This window comes from Pristis pectinata, chromosome 21, assembly GCF_009764475.1.
Source record: "Pristis pectinata isolate sPriPec2 chromosome 21, sPriPec2.1.pri, whole genome shotgun sequence".
Lineage (NCBI taxonomy): Eukaryota > Metazoa > Chordata > Chondrichthyes > Rhinopristiformes > Pristidae > Pristis > Pristis pectinata.
Genome location: NC_067425.1, coordinates 21722050 through 21747159, shown reverse-complemented (window position 1 = coordinate 21747159; position 25110 = coordinate 21722050). Strand labels below are relative to the sequence as shown.

Below are 25110 nucleotides of genomic sequence, written 5' to 3'. Positions count from 1 at the left end.
TTGTTCGGTCAGCTGTAGGACTTGACAGTAGTTTGGAATCTGCATACTGCAGTTAAAAGTTAAGGATTTTATAATATTAAAGCAGTACTTAACCTGCAGCAGCAAAAATGAAGGGTTCCTGTGTAAGATCTGGGCAGTCCACCACAGACACCTGAACCTCCGCAAAGTTTCTCTTCAACCCATCTTGCAGCACTGAAAGACAAGCAGCTAATTTAAAAAGGCATTTTTACCTCAAAGAAACTTGCCACTGCAATTTTGTGATTCCAGTCTGAAGTATATCTCAATACTCTTCTTGGCAACTCCCTCCTTCTCTTCTGAAAGTTAGGTCCTTGTGGGGCTGTTCACTAGATGCCACACCTACAGTTCTTTGCTCGAGAACCCAACATTCATGTACGTCTCTTAATAATGTTTGTAGCAAGTTTGGTCAACAGCATGGGAATTCACTGCTGAATCCACATCAACGTGACCCAACATTCACGACAACGAACTGCAGGCAGGATAACCAATCAGCTGTGCTAATTCCAACCAATTTCCCCTTTTACAATCTCATGGGACTGAGGCCAATTTTAGAATCGCACCATTGTATCAAAGAGATCTTCTTATGCACTCCATTGGGACTGAGGATGCCCTGCTTCTACTCCAGTTTTGTGCATTCTAAGGCAATCAATGAAGCCAATGTACGGCCCACAGTGGCAACTGAGCACAATGAGGGCCTTAACATTGGGGATGTTGGCCTGGGAGAGGACACTGACATTGGGTTGTTTATCTTTCCAATGAATTTGGAGGATTTTGCAGAGTTTTGCTGATGTTTTTCCAGTGCCCTTAGATGCCTGTTGTAGTCCGTCCAAGTTTCAAACAAATATAGGACAATGGGAATAAATTATTTATACCAATCAGAATCCCCTGAGGATCCTACATTAATGTATGAATTTTTAAGAGATCTGAAGATTCCCCAACTATCTTTAAATGAATGCTCTACATTAGATGCTCCCATTTCAGAGGAAGAAATAAAGAAAGTAATATTTTCAATGAACTCGGGTAAAGCACCGGGCCCTGACAGATATACAGCTGAATTTTTTAAATCCTTTTCTGATATTCTTGCTCCCCGGTTAGCCAAAATTTTTAAAGATGCCCTATCAGTGGGTAAACTACCACAATCTTTCTATGAAGCAACTGTTTCTTTAATTCTTAAAAAGGATAAAGATCCCACTGATTGTGCATCTTATAGACCTATTTCTTTATTAAATGTAGATTCAAAAATATTTTCCAAAATATTGGCCTTTAGACTGGAAAAGGTTCTTCCACAAATTATCTCTGAAGACCAGACAGGATTTATTCAGAATCGTTATTTACATTTTAATATCAGGAGATTAATGAATATTATATATACCCCTTCATCCCAAATTCCAGAATGTGTTGTTTCACTAGATGCTGAAAAGGCATTTGACAGAGTCGAATGGGAATATCTATTCACTACACTTCAAAAATTTAATTTTAGCCCTAAATTTATATCTGTGATTAAAATGATTTATTATACACCTATGGCTTCAATACTTACTAATAATCAAAGATCTCCTTTGTTTAGGCTTTTTCGAGGTAATAGACAAGGTTGCCCGTTAAGCCCTTTATTATTTGATATTGCTTTAGAACCCTTGGCTATTGCACTTCAGGACTCTTCAAATGTATGTGGCATTGCTCGCGGACAGATGATTCATAAGATATCTCTCTATGCAGATGACATGTGTTACTTTATTCTGACCCAGATGAATCTATCCCCGCAGTACTATCACTACTAGATCAGTTTAGTGTTTCTTCTGGCTATAGATTAAATCCTAATAAGAGTGAACTTTTACCATTGAATATGCAAACCCCAATTTATAGCCAATTACCTTTTAGATTGGTAACTGACTATTTTATGTACTTAGGTGTTAAAATTACCAAGAAACATAAGGACTTATTTAAAGCTAATCTATTGCCTTTAATTGACCATGTTAAACAATTATTTACTAAGTGGTCTCCACTGTCTTTATCATTGGTAGGCCGAATTAATGCGATTAAGATGAATATTTTACCAAAATTTTTATATTTATTTCAAGCGATTCCAACTTCTGTCCCGAAATCTTTTTTTGACACTATTGATTCTAAAATTCTTTCATATAATTTGGCAGAATAAAAACCCAAGGTTAAGTAAGAAATATTTACAAAAGCTACAAAAGGATGGTGGTTTGGCCTTGCTTACCTTTAGATTATATTATTGGGCAATTAATATCAGATATTTAATTTTTTGGATACAAGATTCTGATGTAATTCAATGCCCCAAATGGGTATGCCTTGAGCACCAATCAGTTCTTGAATTTTCATTAGTTTCTATTTTAGGTGCTTCACTCCCTTTTGCACTTACCAAACTAACTAAACATATGACTAACCCAATTGTTAAACATACAATATGAATATGGTTTCAATTTTGTAAATTTTTTGGATTGAATAAATTTAATTTGTCAAGTCCCATTCAATCTAATTTTTTCTTTCATCCATCCAGAGCTGACTCAGCTTTTTCCATATGGAAAAGGAAGGGAACAGTATGTTTTCGTGATCTATTCATTGATAATTGTTTTTCATCTTTTGAACAATTGTCTAATAAACATAATTTGCCTAGATCACACTTTTTTCGATATTTGCAGATTAGAAATTTTTTTAAAACTACTATACCCTCTTTTCCCACACCTTACAAAACTGAAATTATGGAAAAAATTTTTGGTTTTAATCCTTGTCAGAAGGGCTTGATTGCAATAATTTATGATTTAATTATGAAAATTCCTTCAGAACCACTGGACAAAATTAAGAATGAATGGGCAAGTGAACCCCAGACATCTATACCTATAGAGACTTGGAAGAAAATTCTTCATTTAGGTAATACATCTTCAATGTGTGCCAGACATTCTTTGATACAGTTTAAGGTAGTTCACAGGACCCATATGTCAAAAGATAAACTAGCTCATTTTTATCAACATATAAATCCTATATCTGACAGATGTAAATCGAATGTGGCTTCTTTGACACATATGTTTTGGTCCTGTCTTCTTTTGGAAAAATATTGGAAAGATATTTTTAACATTATTTCAAATGTGTTGAAGATTGATTTACAACCTCATCCTTTCACTGCAATTTTTGGTTTACCAAGGATAGAATCTGGCCATCTAGCTGACTCCACTAACCGTATGATTGCCTTTGTTACATTAATGGCCAAACGATCCATTTTGCTTAAATGGAAGGATCCAATACCCCCTACTACTTTTCAATGGTTCTCTCAAACTATATCATGTTTAAACTTGCAAAAAATTAGGAGTGGTACTGTTGATCCTTCACTTAAATTTGAGGAAGTTTGGAGTCCATTTATTCAATATTTTCACATGATATAGATCCCCTTATAACAACCTTTCAATTTAGAGGAACAGAGTTCACAACATAATATTGCTCTGTTTCTAGTGAGAAATTTTAGTCCAGTATTTTTTTCTGTTTTTTTCTAATTTTTTTTTCTTTCGCTTAGTTTGCTTTGATATATTGTTTATAATTTTTCTTATTGTTTTGGGGATTTTTTTCTTTCTTTTACATTTTATAATAAATCTTTTTCTTTTATATTATATTCATTCACTAACAGATCATTGGATCTACAGATTCTTTCTTATATTTTATTGTTCTTTATGATTATCCATGTCATGATTGTTCTCCTGATCTCTTTGTATCACATGTATAAACATTGATATATTAATCTATATTAATTTGAAAATTAATAAAAAGATTGAAAAAAGAAAGAATTATTTCAGAATAATTATTTATGGACTTAGTCAAATTTGGAATTGTTTCTCTTGATTCCATATTAGTAAATTGCTTAACTTCAGGGAATGGTCATTGACAGTTTACTAGAATCGCCATTGCTAAGAAAAGTTCATTCTCGTTAATTAAATTATGTTAAGATGTTCAGTGGTAATCATGCACTGTGCACCAAGTTTAAATATAACGAGATGTTCAATACCACTCCTTTCACCATAGGCACAGTGATTGAGTTACTGAACTAATATTCTGATACAGTGCGTGAGCTGTTGATCGGGAGACACAAGCGCAAATTCAAATTAAAATTAGCATCAACATTTTTTAAAAACTGGTCTGCCAATTCCCTACAGAAAAAGGTCCCCCGGCATTACTTGGTGTACTCGGAACCCAAGACCCACCACCGGAGTTGACTGCCCTCTGAACGGCCCAGTCAACCACTTGGTTTAATCCGGGAGACAGAGACCTTCACGTTATGTGAACATGTCTTCAAAAGACAGCTGCAGAGAAAGAACCAGGGATCCTCACTCATCACTGCCGGCAAAACCACAGTCTACAGACTGCATGTCTAACACATCTCAGACAGTTGTGATGTTTACTGGACGCGGTATCTCTCGTCCGTGGATCTCCGCACCGCCCAGTGTCGACAACTATAGTTTGCACAGCGAGACCATCTCAGAACTAAAACGCTGTACTTTGCCTGGGTGTTTCCTTCTAACATTACACATTGCAGGCAGCTCCGTGCGGTGCATTCATCCGCCCTGCGCAAGGTCAGGGCTTTACCTTCACAAAGCTCCTCTAAACTTGGGACATGAAGCACAGACTTCTCAATACTCGCAGCCATTGCAACGTATCCGGTCCAACCAAATCTTCCCAGTAGGCGCATTGTGCGTTTTATTGCTCTCTGGTTACTTAGCACCGGACGGGTCTAATATTACACAAGGTGTAAAGATCAAAGTCATGGTCAAACATCATAATGGTGAAGGATGGGCGGATAAACAGATCGCACTCTAATTTGGCACTGCGGTTGCGGTCACGAACCAGCAACAAAAGAAACACACTCAGCACGATTCAGTGTTTACTCGGTAGTGACCTCCTCACCCCGAAAAGCATCCGAATCGTGGTCGTCCACACACAAATACCTGTTTCCTTCTACAGGTCAACAACAAAGTGAACTCCACCGGATTACTTCGGTGGGCAGGTTAGAGTGAAAGTACTGAGCATGAAACACGTAGTAAAGTCTGGAAGGGCACAGTTTAAAGGATAAGGTGATCAAAAATAGTTAGGTATGGATGTAGCAATCTAAAGTCTTAATTGCCCAAAACAGCAAATTGAGAGAAAATAAACATTTGAAATGTAACGATCTTTTTGCCCATTTTGTCAAATTTAGCGTGAACCAATGTTGGGACTTGAACAACACATTGCAGGGCCAACTTTAACCTCGCCGGTTCAGTGGGAATAGTTCATGCCTTTTAAAAGTAAGTCCACATTATTCTACATTCATTATAGAACATAGAACAGTACAGCACAGAACAGGCCCTTCGGCCCACAATGTTGTGCCGACATAGCTATTCCCTTCTACCTACGGAATGCCCATATCCCTCCATTTTCCTCTCATTCATGCGCCCATCCAAGCCCCTCTTAAAAGCCCCCAATGAATTTGCCTTCACCACCCTATCAGGCAATGCATTCAGGTATCCACCACTCTCTGAGTAAAAAATTTACCCCTCACATCTCTTCTGAACCTACCCCCTCTCACCTTAAATGGATGCCCTCTGGTATTCAGAAGGCATCCATTATTGGATCATTCAATGATGGGAAAAAGATATTGCTTGTCCACCCTATCTATGCCCCTCATAATTTTACACACTTCCAACAGATCACCCCTCAGCCTCCACCACTCCAGAGAAAAGAGCCCAAGTTTGTCGAGCCTCTCCTGGTAAATGTCAGGTAATCTGTTTTATTACAGTTGGTTGAAAAATAAGATGGCCAAACATGATTTCTCAGCATTTCTTTGAAGCACAACCATTTACTTCCATCAGAGTTGAGACTGGGGCTCAATTTAATGTCTCAACTAAAAACATGAAATGTTTGAAAATAATCCCGTTTAATGTTTTAAGATTATTTAGTGAGTCAAATAATTCCACCACCTTTTCACTCAGGGTTTTATTATAGTCTTATCTCTATTTTGATACAGCACACATCACACAGTCAGAGATGAATGATGTATTTATAAAGGTTCTAGCACAGAAGCAAAGGCTAAATACATTATGATTGGGCTAAACACCTAAAAATGTGGGATGTGCAATTTTATGTCGCGGGTAGATATAACTCAAGATGTGCAAAGTTAAGGAATGGGTCCACTTCTTCTGTATCTTGTCATTCATGCGATGTGGGAATCACTGGTAAGGTTTTCATTTATTATCCATGCCTAATTGTCCTTCAGAAATAGGTGGTGAACCAATTGTTCCCTTGAACACATGACAAAGGTATCTCAGAGTTGGTAGGTAGGGAGTTCCAGAATTTTGTCCCAACAAGAATAAGGGAGTTAGAACAGTGCATGACCTGTAACTTGTAGTGTCTTGTTGCCCTTGTAGAAGCTGAGTATGATTCTGAAGAAGTCTTGGTGAGTTGCTGCAATACACACTATCGTCATGGTACACCTTTTGTGATATATATGATTACGGTAATTAGAATGGATTTTGATCAATGGTTAAGAAGGTGAAGTGTCTCATAAACAAGTCCAAAGCAATACAGGCAGCTGAGAGAGACCACTCTGTGCCCCAGAGTCAGTAGGTGTCATTTGCATGTTACCATGTGATTTAATATACCATTGTAGATTACTTAGATAAATCCAAGACAGTTATTCTTCAAGGCAGTAAAGATTGTACTAGAAGAAAAATTCCTGAGTGAATTGCAGGTGAACTTATTGTGGCCAGGCTAACAACCATTTGATTTCAAAGTAACCACTAAAAACATTAAGAAGTTAAATTAAGACAAATTAAAGATTTGCATTATATAGTAGCTTTCACAAACTCTTTATCATCTACTTTAGAAATATTAATTGAGGAAGAAATATGGGCTTGGATACCAGAAAGAATTGCCTTGGTCTTCCTCAGAATAATTCATAACCACCTGAAAGGACAGAGAAGGACTCAGTGTAACGTCTCATCTGAAAGATGGTACCTCTGGCAGTGCAGCTTTGCCTCAGTGGGATGTCTGCCAGGAATTTTGGCAATAATCTCTACACTGCGAATTGAAGCCATAACTTTCTAATCAGAGTCCCTCAAACTGAGCTATGACTGACCATACTCTGCCCCCAGTCTTGGTAACATTGGGACAACTCAGCGAGCTCATTTCTCCTTTCATTCGCTCAAACTTTTTAACTGGATGAAAATGCCTTGCTTGTTATTTCTGCTCTTGGGACACAGTCAAGCTCATGATTTCTGCAATTTACAAAAAAAAGAACCGCTTATCAAAATTAAAGTTACATCAATAATATTAAATCTAACTGGAAAATAATATTAATGCAACATTTGTTGATGCTGTAAAAAGCAGCAAGTCAGACGACAGCTGGTTCGATGCAGCAATCGCAGCTCGGCTGCGGACACGGCGGACGGGCTCGGTGTGCGCCACCGGACAACATTTCCATCGCACATTTCCGGGAGGTGCTGGGCTGTGGACTGCAGGTGATAGGAGGAGCTGGGGAACTGGGGGGGGAGAGAGAGGGGGGAGAGAGGGGGGAGGGGGGGGGAGAGGGGGGAGAGAGAGGGGGGAGAGAGAGGGGGAGAGGGGGAGAGAGAGAGGGGGAGAGGGGGGAGAGAGGGGGGGAGGGGGGAGAGAGAGGGGGGGGGGGGGAGAGAGAGGGGGGGAGGGGGGAGAGAGAGGGGGGGAGGGGGGAGAGAGAGGGGGGGAGGGGGGAGAGAGAGGGGGGGAGGGGGGGAGAGAGGGGGGGAGGGGGGAGAGAGAGGGGGGAGAGGGGGAGAGAGAGGGGGGAGGGGGGAGAGAGAGGGGGGGAGGGGGAGAGAGAGGGGGGGAGGGGGAGAGAGGGGGGGAGGGGGAGAGGGAGGGGGAGAGAGAGGGGGAGGGGGAGAGGGAGGGGGAGAGAGAGGGGGGGAGGGGGAGAGAGAGAGGGGGGGGGGGAGAGAGAGGGGGGGGGGGGAGGGGGAGAGAGAGGGGGGAGGGGGAGAGAGAGGGGGGAGGGGGGGGAGGGGGAGGGGGGAGGGGGGGGAGGGGGAGGGGGGAGAGAGAGAGGGGGGGAGAGAGAGGGGGGGAGGGGGGAGAGAGAGGGGGGGAGGGGGGGAGGGGGGGAGAGAGGGGAGGGGAGGGGGAGCGGGGAGGTGGGAGGAGGGGGGAGGGGAGGTGGGAGGGAGGGGGAGGTGGGAGGGAGGGGGAGAGGGGAGGGAGGGGGAGGTGGGAGGGAGGGGGAGGTGGGAGGGAGGGGGAGGGGGAGGTGGGAGGGAGGGGGAGGTGGGAGGGAGGGGGAGAGGGGAGGTGGGAGGGAGGGGGAGAGGGGAGGGAGGGAGGGGGAGGTGGGAGGGAGGGGAGAGGGGAGGTGGGAGGGAGGGGAGAGGGGAGGGAGGGAGGGGAGGTGGGAGGGAGGGGGAGAGGGGAGGTGGGAGGGAGGGGAGAGGGGAGGGGGAGGAGAGGGAGGGGGAGGAGAGGAGGGGGAGGAGAGGAGAGGGAGGGAGGGGGAGGAGAGGAGAGGGAGGGAGAGGAGAGGGAGGGAGAGGAGAGGAGGAGAGGGAGGGGGGACGTGCTGGGCTCTGGACTGCAGGTGACGGTGGGAGCTGGGGAATTGGGGGGAGAGCGAAAGCGAGGGGGGAGAGGGAGGGAGGGAATTCTTTCCCGTTAGTCCTGAAAACATTTTCCCTCTCAAGTGCCTACCCAAATTGCTTTGTAAGTGCTGATATAAGGTTTCCACCATCCTTAAGGGGAAATGAGTTCCAGATCATTTTCCTTGCATGGGAATGTTTGTCCTTGCATCCCCCCATGTCTAGCACAAAGTCCGTTGTTCTCTGATCCTCAATCCATCTGCTAGTGGGAGCAGCTTCCCTCTATTTGGCCTATCTAAGTCTCTGGTAAAGTTATACATTTCTGTCTTAATCAGCTCTCAACATCCTTTGTGCTACAGAGAACAATCCCAGCACTTCCGATCTAGCCTTGCGGCTGAAACCCCTCCATTCTGGTAAATCCCTTCTTGTTATCCTCTTTATAATCTTAACACCTTCATAAAGCGCATGAGCAGAACGTAGTTCAGCTGTGGCCTAACCATTGTATAAAGATTCAGCATTCCCTCCCTGCTTTCATACTCTCTGCTACTTTTCATGAACCCTCTGAAATGGGTAATAAATGCTGGCAGGATTTAGATTGAATCAGCATCAGGTTTATTATCACTGACTTATATTATGTGAAATTTGTTGTTTTTGTGACAGCAGTACAGTGCAAAGACAAAATTACTATAATTTACAAAACAAATAGTGCAAAAAAAAAGTAGGTGCACATGCTCCTGTTCTCACTCCAGTTTCAACAATATTCCCAATGGTCCAACACAATTCAGGATGAAATATCTTTGATTACCATTCCATCTTCCGCCTTTAAACATTCATTCCCTGCGACACCTGGCACACCATGCCTGCAGTATGCTTTAGGAAATACACTGCAGTTACTTGCCAAAGCTTCTTCAGCAGCACCCCTTAAACTCTTGTCTGCTACCACATGCACACAGAGAGGAAAAGTAACATCTCCACCTACTTTCACATTTGCTTCCTGTCCGGGAAATTTATCATCATCCTTCATTGTTATTAAGTGAACGTTCTGGGTGAACTGCCTGCCTATAGCAAATAAATCGGAGATAATTCATTTCCAGGGATGTGGACGTCAGTGCCAGGACCAACAATTCCTGTCCATCTCTGATCGACTTGCTCAGCCATTTCAATGAGTAGATAAAAACCAACCATTTTACTGGAGTCACAAATAGCCCAGGTGAGGTAACCCCAATATATTTCCTTCCCAACTGATTTCCAATACCGATAATAGCTTTTGTCCCAAATTTATTTAATTAATTAACTTTAAATCCCCCATCTGCAATGATGGAAGGGAATGTAAGGAAAGATCATGGACATAACTCCAAGATGCATGTTGTCATTTTTTATTTCTGTTTCATCTGACGTAATGGTATCCAACACATGCCTCCACATTAATTTTGGGATTTTCATGCGTGAATCCATGGACCACTCTTGAAAGTTATCACAACACCTGCAAGTCTTGCTTCACTGTAACTTAAAGGGCAAGTCCAGGCTGCCCAATCTGGTTGTGGGTTCTTGCCTTGGTAGGTCCTCTTTAAATAATTTACTTATTAGCTTTCCCTTGGGGTGGGGAAGATGGTAATGGAGATCCCATTCCCATACCAGTTATTGATCCCACAGATCTTTTCCCCGTCCACCTCCATTCCCCGACTACCAATCCCACCCCCGACTACCAATCTTGCTAATCCACAACACTCACTTCTGATTGCTGAGTGCGCCCCCTCCCCCCCCTCCCCCCTCCCCCCCCCCCCCCAGCAGCCAACCCTCACTTACCCCATGTCCTCTAGTGACCAGTTCCAATTCCACCCCCATTTCTAATCCCTGTGTGTTTTACTTCCTTATGTCTGGTTCATCCCCTCCCCCTCCCTCCTGCATTGGGACTTAACCTGATTTTCCTTGCACCGTGGGCATCTTTCAGTTTCTTGGCAACGGTTTTCATGGTGCAGAGATGTGGTGATGTTTATTGCATTTCTTACTTTATTATAAATTTAGGGTCATAGAACATATTATAAATTGTCATATTATAAATTTCAGTGAAATCATTTGATATGACAGCTTTGCTTTGTGTTATTGCAAGGCAGAATTGCATTGACTGCACAGTAATCATAACATTTGAAGAAATATTAACTCATCTTCTCAGAAATATTATTAATGATATACTATAATCAGATCTCCTGTGCTAAAATCCCAGTGATATCTGCATCTTTTATTTAACACACTGCCAGTAATGAGATTTTACAGGTATTCGTCCATTTGCCTCCTTACTGTATTGCAATCTTTCTCAAATAAAGATCGCTAGTTTTACCATTTCAACTCGAGAGCAATGGTGGTGGGTGGATGGACAGGGGGTAGGGGTGAAATGAGGAGCTCACAATGGTGTGTTCACGTTGGTTGTAAACTATACAAGCTGTTACAGCAACAACTTATGGCAAACCTCAGGAAACTGCATATTGGGAAGAGGAATTGTGGTGAACTGGTTGGGTATAAATGATAGAATTCACTTTCAAATTAATTATAGAACTGTGCTAGTGATAATCAGATAGAATTTATTTTTATTTGAGTAGGGGCAGCACCAAAGAGAACTTCATTTGCAAAACTGCTCAAAATCATTCCACAAAGTGCCCATGAACAATTACACCAATCGAGTCTTTCCTGTGCATATATTGTCTTCATTCATCTACCCGGATTCCTGTGTTTTCTCCTCGTGGGATAATAGAGATTTTGTAATTGGAGCAAGAATCATCTAGCTACGTTTGCTTGGACTCATTCAGATAGGCTAAAGAAAGCAATGGAAGATTCAAGGAGTGTTGACAATGAGCAAGTATGTACAGAAGATGAAGACGAAAATAGTGTTTTGCTATTTTCGGATAAAGAGAATGAGACTAAGCATTTGCAACAGAGTGCTGGCATGAAGCTAGTTACTGAGCAAGTGGACCCAGCCATCTCCAGTACAGAAAAAGATTTAAGTACAAATACACGTAAACCCTTTGATCATGTTGATCAGGATATCTCTACTTCTTTAAGGTAGGAAACGTGCATTGGTTCTAAGTTCACCAGACTGGAGATACTTTATTGGATTATTAATGTCTACTTTGATAGATAACGATTGAGACTGGATCATTGAAGGTATTTCCTCTTATTTCACCCCCATCCGCTCCCTCCATCCCCCCCCCCACCAATCCCCACACATACACACCTGAAAGCAGCCCACTAGATGCTGGAAGCTTTCCACTGCCACCCTTAACTCACCTTTGTTTATTTTAGGTGACCTTCATAACTGAGTGGGATCAATTACTGGCCCAGATTTACCTTTCATGCCTACTCCAGTGCCAGCTTCCAAGTTGAAGTTGGTATATCCCAAGACCTGGAAACCAAATATAGTTTGCACTTGTTAATTTTTTTCCCTTTGGGTTTCACAAAGCAATACTATTAACAGTAAAAGAATATTCAGCCATTGCTAAAGTTTGTAATTTAATAAGTTCTGCAACTATAGTTTGCAACATAATTCTCTTTGGGTGCATTTAAAAGTTACTTTGAATTTAATTGGTATAATCATTGTAAATGTGTTAAATGCTTTGGTGAGAACTGGGGCATTTCAAAATTGTACTCCATTGCCCACTCCAGATGCTAAGAATCGGAGGGAACAGCAAGTAGTGTGGAAAAATTTCACATTTTGAAGTTAATAATTGCATGGTGTATGAGTGTTACAGTATTAGATTATGACAGTCTAAAGTATTATAGAACTTGCATTGCAGCATATTTTGCAATTTATGTTTAAGCATGTAGAGGTTGATCTTTATCTGATAGGAAGTGTTAATGAACTACCTAAAAAGGACAGGACAATAGTTCAACTTTTTAAATAACACAGCAAATACTGGAAACACTCGGCAGGTCAGGCAGCATGTGTCGAAATTATGAGGATAGCAGGTCTGTCTATGGAAGAAACCATTGAACTTAGAGAGGTGAGTGGGGTAGAATTTGTCATCCTAAGCCAGAGAGTTGTTTAACAATAACCATGCTTGGATTTCCTGAAGTAGGTTTTTATTCATAATGTTTCAAAGTGGGCTGAGGTGAAATGTATACATGGATGATATCATGAAGATCCTTGTTCAATGTTAATGGATTAATGTATTCTTTTTCTTTCCAGTGATAGCTCGGATTCAGTTAACAGTTTATTCAAAACACAGTGTTTGTCCATACCAGTAAGAAATAAGAGGGGGCATTTGTCCCAGTCAGATATCAGAAGTCAAAATGGACGTAATTCTGAGAGCTCATCTGATTCAGATGGAGGTCTGTGGCGTCCAAGTTTTTTGAAAATTGGTGAAGTCAGAAGACGGCGGCGACGTAAGAGATCCAAAAGTAGTTACACTCATAAGAAGTCTGGCCTGCCAAGGGGAAGGCTGCAAGCATCCATACCTGCAGCAGAGAAGAGGAGGAGGTTGAGAGAGCGAGGGCTAGAGTTCCCATTTTTGCGAAAGGAGTATGGAAAGAAGGATTTGCCATTTAAGATGATTTTTGCATATGAAGTAAGTAATAAGTCTATAGTGTGACATGGCATACATAGAACCATAGGACAATACAGGCCCTTCGGACCACCATGCTGTGCTGACCTTTAAACCTCGCTTCAGACTATCTAAACCCTTCCTCCCACATATCCCCCTATTTTAAATTCCTCCATATGCTTACCTAACAATCTCTTGAACTTGACCAGTGTACCTGCCTCCACCACTACCCCAGGTAGCGCATTCCATGAAACAACCACTCTCTGGGTGAAAAACCTCCCTCTGATATCTCCCTTGAACCTCCCACCCATTACTTTAAAGCCATGCCCTCTTGTATTGAGCGTTGGTGCCCTGGGAAAGAGGCGCTGGCTGTCTATCTATTCCTCTTAATGTTTTGTACACCTCTATCATGTTTCCCCTCATCCTCCTCCTCTCCAAAGAGTAAAGCTCTAGCTCCCTTAGTCTCTCCTCATAATCCATACTCTCCAATCCAGGCAACATCCTGGTAAATCTCCTCTGCACCCTTTCCAATGCTTCCACATCCTTACTATAATGAGGCGACCAGAACTGGACACAGTACTCTAAGTGTGGTCTAACCAGAGTTTTGTAGAGCTGCATGTTTTGAATTATAAACTATAATTGAATAGGTAGGTACACATTGAATAATATACCCTACCAAATTTTCTTTGCATAATTGGTTCATAAGAAGCTCTTTACATCTTTTCTCATGTTTATTCATTTTTTAAAAATCTAATACTGTTGTGGTTAATCCGTTGTTTTTTATGTATGGTGTAAAGACTCCTTCAGTTATTTAGCTGAGTAAAGGAAAAAATTACTTTGTAATATATACTAGAATGAGTCCAGATTGAAGCCCCTGTTGGCAGGTAAGATAAAGGAGAAACCCGAGACATTCTATATTAGGAGCAAGGGGGTAGCCTAGGAATGTAAAAGGGTTAATCAATGTCAGGAGTTACAGGATGTGGGCAAGGTCCTAAATGAGTACTCCTTGTCTGTATTCACCAAGGAGAAGGACTTAATAGAGTTCTGGGGAGGGTTATGTTGGTGGTCTGGTGCATTTAAGTATTAAGAAGGTGAAGATGTTCGATGTCTTGGAATGCATAGGGTGGGGAAATCCCCGGAGCCCCAATGAGATCTATCCCAAGATGCTATGTGAAGCAAGGGAAGGGGTAGCTGGGGCCCTGATGGAAATTTTTGCATCTTCATTAGCCACAGGTGATCTGCCAGAAGACTGGGCGATGACTAATGTTTCTTTTTTTTCAAGAAAGGCAGCAGGGATAAATGACAGACTGGTGAGCCATATGTCAGTGGTAGGGAATTTATTGGAGAAAATTCTAAGCGATAGGACTTGTGCACATTTGGAAAGGCAGGGGCAGATCAGGGATAGTCAACGTGACTTTGTGTGGGGGAAATCCTGTCCTATAATTTGATTGAGTTATTTGAGGAGATAACTAAGAAGATTGAAGAAGGCAGGGCGGTAGATGTTGTGTATATGAAGTTTAGTAGTCCCACTGATCCAGAGGATTAAGGCACATGGGATCCAAGGAGAGCTGGCTAATTGAATTTAAAATTGGACTGATGATAGGAAGCAGAGGGTAGAGTCATAGAGTTATACAGCATGGAAACAGGCCCCTCGGCCCAATTCATCCTTGCCAACCAAGTTGCCTACCTGAGCTAGTCCCACTTACCTGAGTTTGGCCCATATCCCTCTGAAACTTCTCTATCCATGTACCTGTCCAAATGTCCTTTAAATATTGTAATTGTACCTGCCTCTACCACTTCCTCTGGCAGCTCCTTCCACATACCCACCAACCTCTATGTGGAAAAAGTTGCTCCTCGGGTCCCCTTTGAATCTTTCCACTCTCACCTTAAACCTATGCCCTCTAGTTTTAGACTCCCCTACCCTGGGGGGAAAAAAAGAGTCCCCATTCACCTTATCTATACCCCTCATGATTTTATAAACTTCGATAAGGTCAGCCCTTGGCCTCCCATGCTCCTTGGAAAAAAGCCCCAGCCTATCCAGTCTCTCCTAATTCAAGCCTCCAGTCCCAGTAACATCCTTGTTAATCTTTTCTGCACCTTTTCCAGGTTAAAGACATTTTTCCTATAGCTAGTTAACCAGAACTGCACACAGTACTCAAAGAGTGGTCTCACCAACATCTTGTACAATTGTAATGTGACATCCAAATTCTTGTGCTCAATGCCCTGACCAATGAAGGCAAGCGTGCCAAGTGCCTTCTTCACCACGCTGTCTACCTGTGTTGTCACTTTTAGGGAACTTCTCTCTGTTCTACAACACTCTCCTGGGTCCTGCCATTTGCTGTGTAAGCCCTGCCCCAGTTCAGCTCACCAAAATGCAGTGGTAAGTGTTAGTGGGGGGCTGCTTTTCTGATTGGAAATCTGCAACCAGTGGTGTCCTGCAGGGATCAGTACTGGGACCTCTGTTGTTTGTGGTATATATTAGTGACTTGGATGTTAACGTAGGAGGTACGATTAGTAAGTTTGCACATGACACAAAAATTGGTGGTGTGGTGGACAGCGAGGAAGGTTGTCTAAGGCTGCAGCAGGATACAGATCAGATGGAAAGTTGGGCAGAGCGATGGCAGATAGAATTTAACCCTGACAAGTGCAATGTGATGTATTTTAGTAAGTCAAATTGGGGTAGGGCATATACAGTAAATTAGAGGGCGCAAAGTTCATCAATATTGCTTAATCTATATTCCCCTGAATGTGGCAGTATGGGTGGATGGGGTGGTGAAGAAGTTACCGTGTTACCTTTGTAAGTTGTGGCATAGGATGTAAAAATTGGAATGTCAGAGTGCAACTTTACAAAACACTGGTTAGGCCACACTTGGAGTATTACATCCACTTCTGGTCACCATACTGTAGGAAGAATATGATTGTGCTGGATAAAGTGCAGAGGAGATTCACCAGTTACATGGATTGGAGGACTTCAGTTTTGGTGAGAGATTGGATAGGCTGGGCTTGTTTTCCCTGGAGCGAAGGAAGCTGTGGGGTGGCCATATAGAGGTGTATAAAATTAAAAGAGGCATAGGGCAGATAGTCAAAATCTTTTCCCCATGGTGAGGGTATCAAAAATAAGAGGGTTTATATTTAAGGTACGAGGAACGAAGTTTAAATGAGATCTGAGGGATAAGTTTTTTTTTGCACAGAATGCAATAGTGTAGTGGTTAGCATGACGCTATTACAGCGCCAGTGACCCGGGTTCAATTCCGGCCACTGTCTGTAAGGAGTTTGTACGTTCTCCCCCAGTCTGCATTGGTTTCCTCCGGGTGCTCCGGTTTCCTCCCACATTCCAAAGACGTACTGGTTAGGAAGTTGCAGGTGTGCTATGTTAGCGCCAGAAGCATGGCGACATTTGCGGGTTGCCCCCAGAACGCACTACGCAAAAGATGTATTTGACTGTGTTTCGATGTATGTGTGACTAGTAACAATATCTCATCTTAACATCTGGAACTCACTGCCTGAAGAGGTGGTAGAATCAGCTACAATCACTGACGCTTCTCCTTCAGGCATATTATGGCTTACCATCAACTTTTGACTTAAAATCCTCATTGCTGCTGTGATAGATCCTTCGGTATTCCCCTCACTAAAGTATTTGTCCTATTCTTTTAACCTGGTTATGAGACTCTTCATTCAAAATTATTTCAAACGTTATCTAAGCTCTCTGGTCCCTTTATTTCTCTTCAGTGGCCTGCCACCACCTCCCAACACCCTTCCCACACCCCACACCCACACCCCCACCCCCGCCCCCCTCCCCAGTTCTGATTTACCCTCATTTTATATATCATCTACCCACAGGTATTCCTTCATGCTTATCTGTAATGCACTGTACCACTATTACTGAAGTCGCAATCACTGACAGGCCAATTCAATCATTCCTTTACTTATTTCACCCCCTAAGTTCCTGTACCAACTCCACTGTCTTTACACTCTATTTCAAGAATAGAAAGGCATATTCCAGTCACAGAGAACCTATGTAGAAGTGACCATAAACTCCAAATTCAAGAGAATATCTAATGTAAAACCAATGGAATTTGTAATCTTTTATCCCGCTTTCTTGATATCTAATACACCTCCATTCTGTATTCGTGCCATTTTATTTAAGATTAAGAATGTTCTAAAACTGTCTCGAGTTCACTGTTAGCAAATCAAGCACAATACTTTTTAAAAGAAGTTTTGTACCTTAACCACTCATCCATTATCTCAAGCTGAACCAGGTATGGCACAGACTCATTATGGGCTCTGATTCTCCTCTGGCCTGTCGTCTTGTCTATCGAGCCTGTTAACTTTCACCTCTCAAATTTTACTTTTCCAAGCTCCAGCATGGTTTCTTCCGATGCTTTTTCTCCTAAGCTCCCAATTTATGCAAAATCCCAATTTATCCAGAGCTTCACAGATTGTTTTTAATCTCATAACACATCTGACTTGTCTACCAGTCCTGTTGTTCACCAATCCCCAATTGCTTTGTGATAGCCTGTCCCTACTAAAATCTTATGCTCTGCCTGTACCCTCTGTTCCACCCACTCTGGCTTATGCACTTGCAAATTTTTGACATGTTCATGCATTTTATAAGATCCTTTTTCCCACTTTTATAAAGACGTTGGCAGGTACAAAATAAATAGATAATATGTGGTTACATAATAGAGTAATTTTCCATAAAATTGTTAACTTATAACAAATATGCCACAGTGTGACTTAAGGAGTTCTTACAACTTGGAGATTATTTTGGCAAACTTTTTAACATTTAAATGCTTTTAATTTATAGCAAGCAGCTTTGTGTGGATTATTTGATTACATGAAGGAGTTAAAATGTCAAAAACATCTCATAACATCCTTAAAAGATAAAAATGTGGACTGTACGGAAAGAGAGGGTGGTCCAACCAGGCAGTACAAGTACCTGGATGAGGAAAGACCAATTTCACCCATATCAGAAAGCACGTAAGTTTATATTTTGATTTAGTTTCTAAGTGTGTGTGTTAATTAATTAAGAAGTAAAAACAAGAATTTTGGAAATTCTTGGCTGGTCAGGGAGCATCTGTGGGGAGAGAAACAGAGTTAATATTTCATGAATGGAAACACTCAGCAGGTTAGTCAGCATCTATGGAAAGAAAAATAGAGTCAGCGTTTCAGGTCGAAAGCAAAGGATCTTCAAACCTTCCACAGATGCTCTCTGATCTGAGTGTTTTCACTATATGTTTATTTCAGATTTCCAGTACTGATAGCTTTTTCATTTAGTATTTCAGGACATTGCTGTTTGTTGAGGCATACCATGATTTAAAACTGAGCCATGCAGAATAGGAAGGTCTCAACTCTGATCCCCTTCTCTGTGTTAAATAACTCATGTTAGCCATGGAGGTGATAGGAATGATGCCATTGTTCTTGATGCTCCTGCGTCAGAGAGAGAAAAAATGTTTGACAGTTTGCACAGCTGATAAGTCTCCAGAGGTTTCTAACTGACAGGGATCATGTATAGATGTCAGATGAGGACAGGATTGGCTTCAGTTATGGTGCCTCCACAGCTGAATAGTTCACAGACATCTAAATTTACTCAGATGAAGAACTGTTTCTTGGATTATTTGCTAAGGCATCTCTACCAGGTCAACCTCACTTTGGAGTGAGCTGATGTTTCTGGAGAGAAATGAAGTAAATTAGCTTGGCAGGCTCTTGATTTGGTGGCACAATTAGAACTTTTTTCAACACTTGCAAATTGCTGGACAATTCAGGCTTCTGTACATTTAAGACTGCACTAAACCTGAGGGTAAGGATCCTGGAAAAGGTATTTTCCCCAAGGTTGGCTAAAGCCAATGCTGATGGATTCCAAACCTCCTCTAGCAATTCTATCTGCTAACTCAGAAACTAGTGGAAACATAGCAAAAAAAAAATCTGATGGCAAAAAGAAGAAGTTGATAAAGGAACTGGCTGATAACTGGTTTTAGGTGATTAGCCACATCATTATTCTTTTGGGAACTTCAGGCAGTTGGTACAGGACTATGTCACATTTGCAGTCCACTGGACAACTTGTATATTTGTAGGGAATAGTTTTAAAAATGATCATTCCAAGTCTGGCCAAGAAGGACAGATCACATCTGATTATCACGCCTAGTGTACTTGTAGTGAAGGGTACCATTGCTTCAGCTTGACAAAATTTAGTGTCAGGCAACTTTTTAAGCAATGTGCTGCTGCTTACATCTATCAATAAGACGGCAATGGTCAAAGTTAAATTTTTTTTTGTTTATAATGTATTTTGTAACATTAATAAAAATGTTAACATTTTATAGTGATGAAACCTGCATTGAAGACTTAGAAAATGAAGAGGCTTTTGATATGAAAGTTGTGGTAAGTAAATCGTATTAGTACATATTTCCTTTGGCTGCATAATTTAATAAGCAATATAGTATGTATGTTGTAGTCTACATCTGAAATTCATTTCCTTGGTTGCATGCATTAACTGCTTAATACAATGCACAATGTTGCATGCGTTACATGTTCACCAAGGGTAAAGCTGTACCTCACTATTTCTTAATGATACCGTTTAATAAAATCAAGGGTACCTGGCAGTATTCTGAAATCAGTGATGCTTACAAAATTTAAGAAGTATATTTGATAAGTGTATCTGACTGTAACGTTGTCTTATTCACCTTTTAAAATTATTGCAGACTTGTTGAAGAACATTTACTTAAATGTTTATACCAAGACAGAAGGCATCAAATGGATACTTAGATAATTATAATATCAAGTGTGACTTTCAACAAATGTAAAATGAGTTCACCTCATGGTCAGTTTAGTTCATTGGCCTAAAGCAAGCCAGCCAAAATATTTTTAATATTCTTCTAATTTGTTTGTGGCTCTATCCCATTTCCTTTATTCCTGGTCCCTGATGAACACTTCCTTCAAAGGAAGGTTGTTCAGCACTGCTCAAACATTTGCTTATTTTCCATCCTGCACCAAATCCTGTTCATCCCTAACATGTCCTTGGTGAACAATTCTGGCTCCCATTCCTTAAGCTCCTCAAATTTGAAATTACAGTCCTTGTGTTTAAATCCTGCTGAGGTCCTGCCCTCATTTCTTCTGTAACCATCCCCATTGGAATAATTTCCTACAGCATCTTGAGTGAGGAAAGGAATGACAGTGTAATGTGGTGTAAGAGCAGGAGGACAGTGAAAGATGGTAATATTGAAATGGATTTGATTTGGAAGGGTAACCTACCACAGTGCACAAAACTGGGGTCTTTTTCCTGCAAAACCTGGCCCAATATTTCAATTATGAGAATGTTGTAGTTATCTAGTCCATGCCAGCATTTGATTGGGAATCAAGCTTGTCCTATTGCCCCACCCTTTCTCAGTGCCCTGCAGTTTATTTTCCCTCTCACTACTTACCTAGTTCATTTTTGAACACCACAATTGAATGTACCTCCAATTGTCCCACTCTGGATTCCAGCCATTTGCTGCTTTAGTTTAAAAAAAAAATTGGCCTCATTTCAGTTTTGGTTCTTCTGCCAGTTATCTTCATTCTGCATCCCTTGGAGTCTTGACCTTTTACCATTGGGAAGAGATTTTCTTTTTCCACTCTTTCTCGACTCTTCATGATAAAATATCCCTATCAAATCTCCTAATCTCTGTTCCAAGGAGAATGGCCTCTGCCTCTCCAGTCTGTTCACATTATAGAAACATAGAAAAACTACAGCACAATTCAGGGCCTTCGGCCCACAAAGCTGTGCCGATCATGTCCCTACCCTAGAAATTACTAGGCTTACCCATAGCCCTCTATTTTAGTCAGCTCCATGTACCTATCCAACAGTCTCTTGAAAGACCCTATCGTATCTGAGGGTATTAAAGACCCTCATCCCTGAAATCATTTGGGTAAACTTTAAGAGTAATCCCAAAACGTGAGTGATCACAGACTTCAGATGTGTTTTGGCAAAACATATGTACCACTTAATAGATGATTAATTGAGTTTGTAACTAAGACTGAACCAAAGTTTTATTTTGCCACATTATATACAAAACTTATTGGAAAAAATTGGTTTAAATTTTGCTATACTTTATCATCAGAGACTATCAGTCTTCCATTACAAGCCACTATTTGTGAATCATGGCTTGAACTAGAAGTAGCTTGGATTTCATTTCACTGAATGGTGAAGAAGTTACTATTAGATAATTTGGAAGCATCTAAATAAGCAGGAATCATGCTCAATATTCTGGCAATTTGTTGGTGTCGTGTGTCTTGATTATTGTGAAAGTGTGAAATTAGTTTATTTTGAGCTTCATAATATGTTTTAATTCCACCAGCCCGATAGATCTTCCTCGACCTGTTCTCGTTCTGTCTTGGGTCACACTAACGCCCACAGTTTTATTGTTTATGTACCACATTTACAAGAATGAAGTAACATAGCTATTTTCTTTGTTCAGTCATTGTTCATGATGCTTATTTTACTTGCAGGATAACAGCTGCTTCATAATAGAAAAAAGGCCTGAAAAAAAGAAAAAGTGCTTTAGGACAATGCACTGCAATGGTAAAACTAAAAACAGATCTCTAAATAGTGGTAAAAATAAAGGGAAGCATGAAGCCAGTGGTAAAAGGAAAGGCCATGTTAAAAATAAACAAGTGACAGTTGAACAAAAGAACCACTCCACACAAAATCTTCTTCGCAGTGGGCCTTTTAAGCAGAAAACCAGCAAGATCACAAAAGAGGAATTAGCAGACCAGACAACAGCAGACCTGGGCAGTCTACAGAATAACTGCAGGCCATTAGGTGAACAGGAAGATGAAGGAACAGAGACTGCACTTTCTCTCAAGAACTGCAAATCTAATAAACACTCAAAGAGGATGATTGTGCAAAAGAGGGAACACACAACATTGCAAGAAGAGAATAATCTAGAAAGAATGGATTGTGAATTAACAATGTACCAAAAAGTCCTTTGTAATGGTACTGCTCGAAGAAATTGCGAGGAACAGGATGATCCTGTGGAACAAGCCAACAAAGGCACAAATTTATCATCAATGTTGTCTCAGAAAACAAAGCATAAACTCTATAATGGGAATAGTTATTTTACTGGCTCACCATTGTAACAAGGGTAGTTATTTTGCCGGATCACCATCAAAAGCTTTTATTTAAGAATGAACAGAATAACATCTGAACTGTAGTTTATAAGTGTATGGCACATTTGCATATAATTATTCAGGCCAGTAATGACTTGACACTGTGATATACATGTGTTCATAACATTAATAACTCCTAACTACCACTGGGAAAGTATTTTCCATTGACTTTGAAGAAATTCTGGATTCAGAGTGTATTAATTGTAAGAATATTATGCAACTGAAACATTGTCATTCTGTGGATGAACATTGTGGAAGATGGAAAATATTCTTGTACTCTACACAAGTTCGGTTTCAACACAATCCTTTGCAAATTAGAGGCAGTGCCTAAAACTTTGTCCTGAAACTAATATCTTAGCAAATAAATCAAACATTTATGATCTAAATCTATAACATATAACAAGTAACTGTGAAATTTTCACCTTGCAAAAATCCTTTTGAAATAATTTGTAATCAAATATGTTGGCAAATCTTTGTTCATCAGAACTACCTGAAACATTTTCTCCCTCTTGTGGCTACTAGCTCACCCATTGGGTATTTCCAGCAATTTCTGTTTTTATTTTTATTTATCAACAGTTGACACTGAAAGTTAGTGATTGGAGAGTACGGTTTTCTTTTGGTGGGCAGTGATAGGTAGCCAGTATCTGTTAGTGATCCACATAAATTGAACTTGAGTGATACTGCATTTTACTTTGCTAAATCTTACAAAGGATCAGCACTCTCTATAACTAATTAGATGAATTGTTAACCTCTAAATTGAGGTTTTTATTTGTGCATATGTCACATAGCTTAATTTGTTATTTTGTAACTTTATTTTATAATATAGTTTTGATGTATTGAGAATGAGTGGGACTGATGTATTAAGAAAGAGCAAGCGTTGGTTGCTCGAGGAACTCGGGCTCAAAGTTGATGACCTGAGCTTCAAACACTGCAACGCGTCAAGGAGGGGGAGAGCTACCTGGACGCTGTGTACCAGGAGGCAGTCACACCCATTGGATTAACTACTTCAAATTCAGTCTGTGATCAGGGACAAGAGGGTGTGAGGCAGGTAGGGGGATCCAAGAGGTAGTGCTGGAGGAGCCTCAGCCCTTGAGCTTGTCCAACAGGTCTGAGGTTCTTGCTCCCTGTGCAGATGAGAATGGGAGCTACAGGAAGGATGAGCAACTGAACTGTGGCACTGTGGTTCAGGGAGCCATTCAAGGGGGAAGAGAGAGGAGAAACGTAGTTGTAATTGGGGATAGTATAATCATGAGAATAGACATAATTCTCTGTTGCTAGGATCGAGAGTCCTGAAGGCTGTGTTGCCTGCCTGGTGCCCATGTTCAGGACATCTCATCTGACCTGCAGAGGAATTTGGAGTGGGAGGGGAAAAATCCAGTTGTCGTGGTCCATGTGGGTATTAACGATGTAGGTAGAACAAGGAAAGAGGGAATTTGAGCAGCTAGGGCCTAAATTAAAAAGCAGAACCAAAAAGGTAATAATCTTTGGATTGCTACCTGAGCCACGTGCAAATTGGCACAGGGTCAATAAGATCAGAGCGTTAAAATGCGTGGCTCAAGGGTTGGTGTGGGAGAAGTGGGTTTGAATTTGTGAGACACTGGTACCAGTATTGGGGAAGGAGGGAGCTGTTCTGATGGGACGGACTCCACCTGAACCACACTGAGACCAGGGTCCTGGAGATTCACATAACTCGGGCTGTGGATAGGGCTTTAAACTAAATAGTGGGTGGGGGTGGGGTGGGGTAGGTTCAACAAATTGGAAAAGTATGGATAAAGTAAAAGGGAAGGAGAGTGCAGGAGAGGTTACTGAAGTCTCCAGAATAAAAAAAAGACAAATTTTAGAAAGGGATAAGAATTTAAGTTTCACCAACGTGGAGACAAATTTGAGAAGAAGGGTGGTGAGTACAGGACCGAAGGATACACATCCTATCGAAAAGTCAAGCAGGTGGGCAGAGTGGGTGGGGTAGCTCTGTTGATAAGAAATGAAATCAAATCCTTAGCAAGAAGTAACACAGGATCGAAAGATGTAGAATCCTTGTGGGTAGAGTTAAGAAACTGCAAGGGTAAGACCCTGATGGGAGTTGTATACAGGCCTCCAAATAGTAGCCAGGATATGGAGTACAAATTACAACAGGAGATAGAAAAGGCCTGTAAGAAAGGCAATGTTATGGTGGTCATTCGGGCCTTCAATATTCAGGTAGACTGGGAAAATCAGGCTGGCACTGGATCCCAAGAGAAGGAATTTGTAGAATGCTTATGAGATGTCTTTTTAAAACAATTTGTGGTCGAGCCCACTAGGGAAGAGGAAACTCTTGATTTGGTGTTATGCAATGAACCAGATTCAATTAGGGAGCTTAAGGTAAAGGAACCCTTCAGAGGCAGTGATCATAATATGATAGAATTCACCCTGCAGTTTGAGAGGGAGAAGCTAAAATCGGATGTATCGGTATTACAGTTGAGTAAAGGTAACTACAGAGGCATGAGAGAGGAGCTGGCCAAAGTTGATTGGAAGGGAACACTAGCAGGGATGACAGTGGAGCAGCAATGGTGGGAGTTTCTGGGAGTAATTTGGAAGATGCAGGATCAGTTCATCCCAAAGAAGAAGAAGCATTCTAAAGGGAGGATGAGGCCACCGTGGCTGACAAGGGAGATCAAAGACAGCATAAAAGCAAAAGAGAAGGCATACAATATTGCAAAAATTAGTGGGAAGCTAGAGGATTGGGAAGCTTTTAAAAAAACCAACAGAAGGCAGCTAAAAAAGCAATAAGGGGAGAAAAGATGACGGTAAGCTAGCCAATAATATAAAAGAGGATACCAAAAGTTTTTTCAGCT

At 41.1% G+C, this 25110-nt stretch overlaps 2 protein-coding genes across 9 annotated transcripts in view; one reads left to right on the top strand and one right to left on the bottom strand.

The window, feature by feature from the left end:
- Positions 1-4850, bottom strand: part of c21h11orf54 (chromosome 21 C11orf54 homolog) — a 33197-nt gene extending 28347 nt beyond the window's left edge. The window contains exons 1-2 of one of the 5 annotated variants that reach the window (XM_052035616.1): positions 4612-4850; positions 94-192 (exon numbers count right to left, since the gene is read on the bottom strand). In XM_052035616.1, coding sequence (XP_051891576.1) covers positions 94-192; positions 4612-4714 — 202 coding nt within the window. In that variant the 5' untranslated portion in view covers positions 4715-4850. The remainder of the gene's footprint in view (positions 1-93; positions 193-4611) is intronic. The other 4 variants (XM_052035615.1, XM_052035613.1, XM_052035611.1 and 1 more) reach the window with 4 other exon arrangements.
- LOC127581318 (TATA box-binding protein-associated factor RNA polymerase I subunit D-like) overlaps positions 1-23117 on the top strand; it is a 31375-nt gene extending 8258 nt beyond the window's left edge. The window contains exons 1-8 of one of the 4 annotated variants that reach the window (XM_052035607.1): positions 8678-8727; positions 8939-9016; positions 9698-9813; positions 11201-11660; positions 12784-13162; positions 17946-18118; positions 19459-19516; positions 21620-23117. In XM_052035607.1, coding sequence (XP_051891567.1) covers positions 11425-11660; positions 12784-13162; positions 17946-18118; positions 19459-19516; positions 21620-22249 — 1476 coding nt within the window. In that variant the 5' untranslated portion in view covers positions 8678-8727; positions 8939-9016; positions 9698-9813; positions 11201-11424 and the 3' untranslated portion in view covers positions 22250-23117. Of the gene's footprint in view, positions 1-7403; positions 7518-8677; positions 8728-8938; positions 9017-9697; positions 9814-11200; positions 11661-12783; positions 13163-17945; positions 18119-19458; positions 19517-21619 lie in introns of those variants that run through there. The other 3 variants (XM_052035608.1, XM_052035610.1, XM_052035609.1) reach the window with 3 other exon arrangements.
- The last annotated feature ends 1993 nt before the right edge of the window (positions 23118-25110 follow it).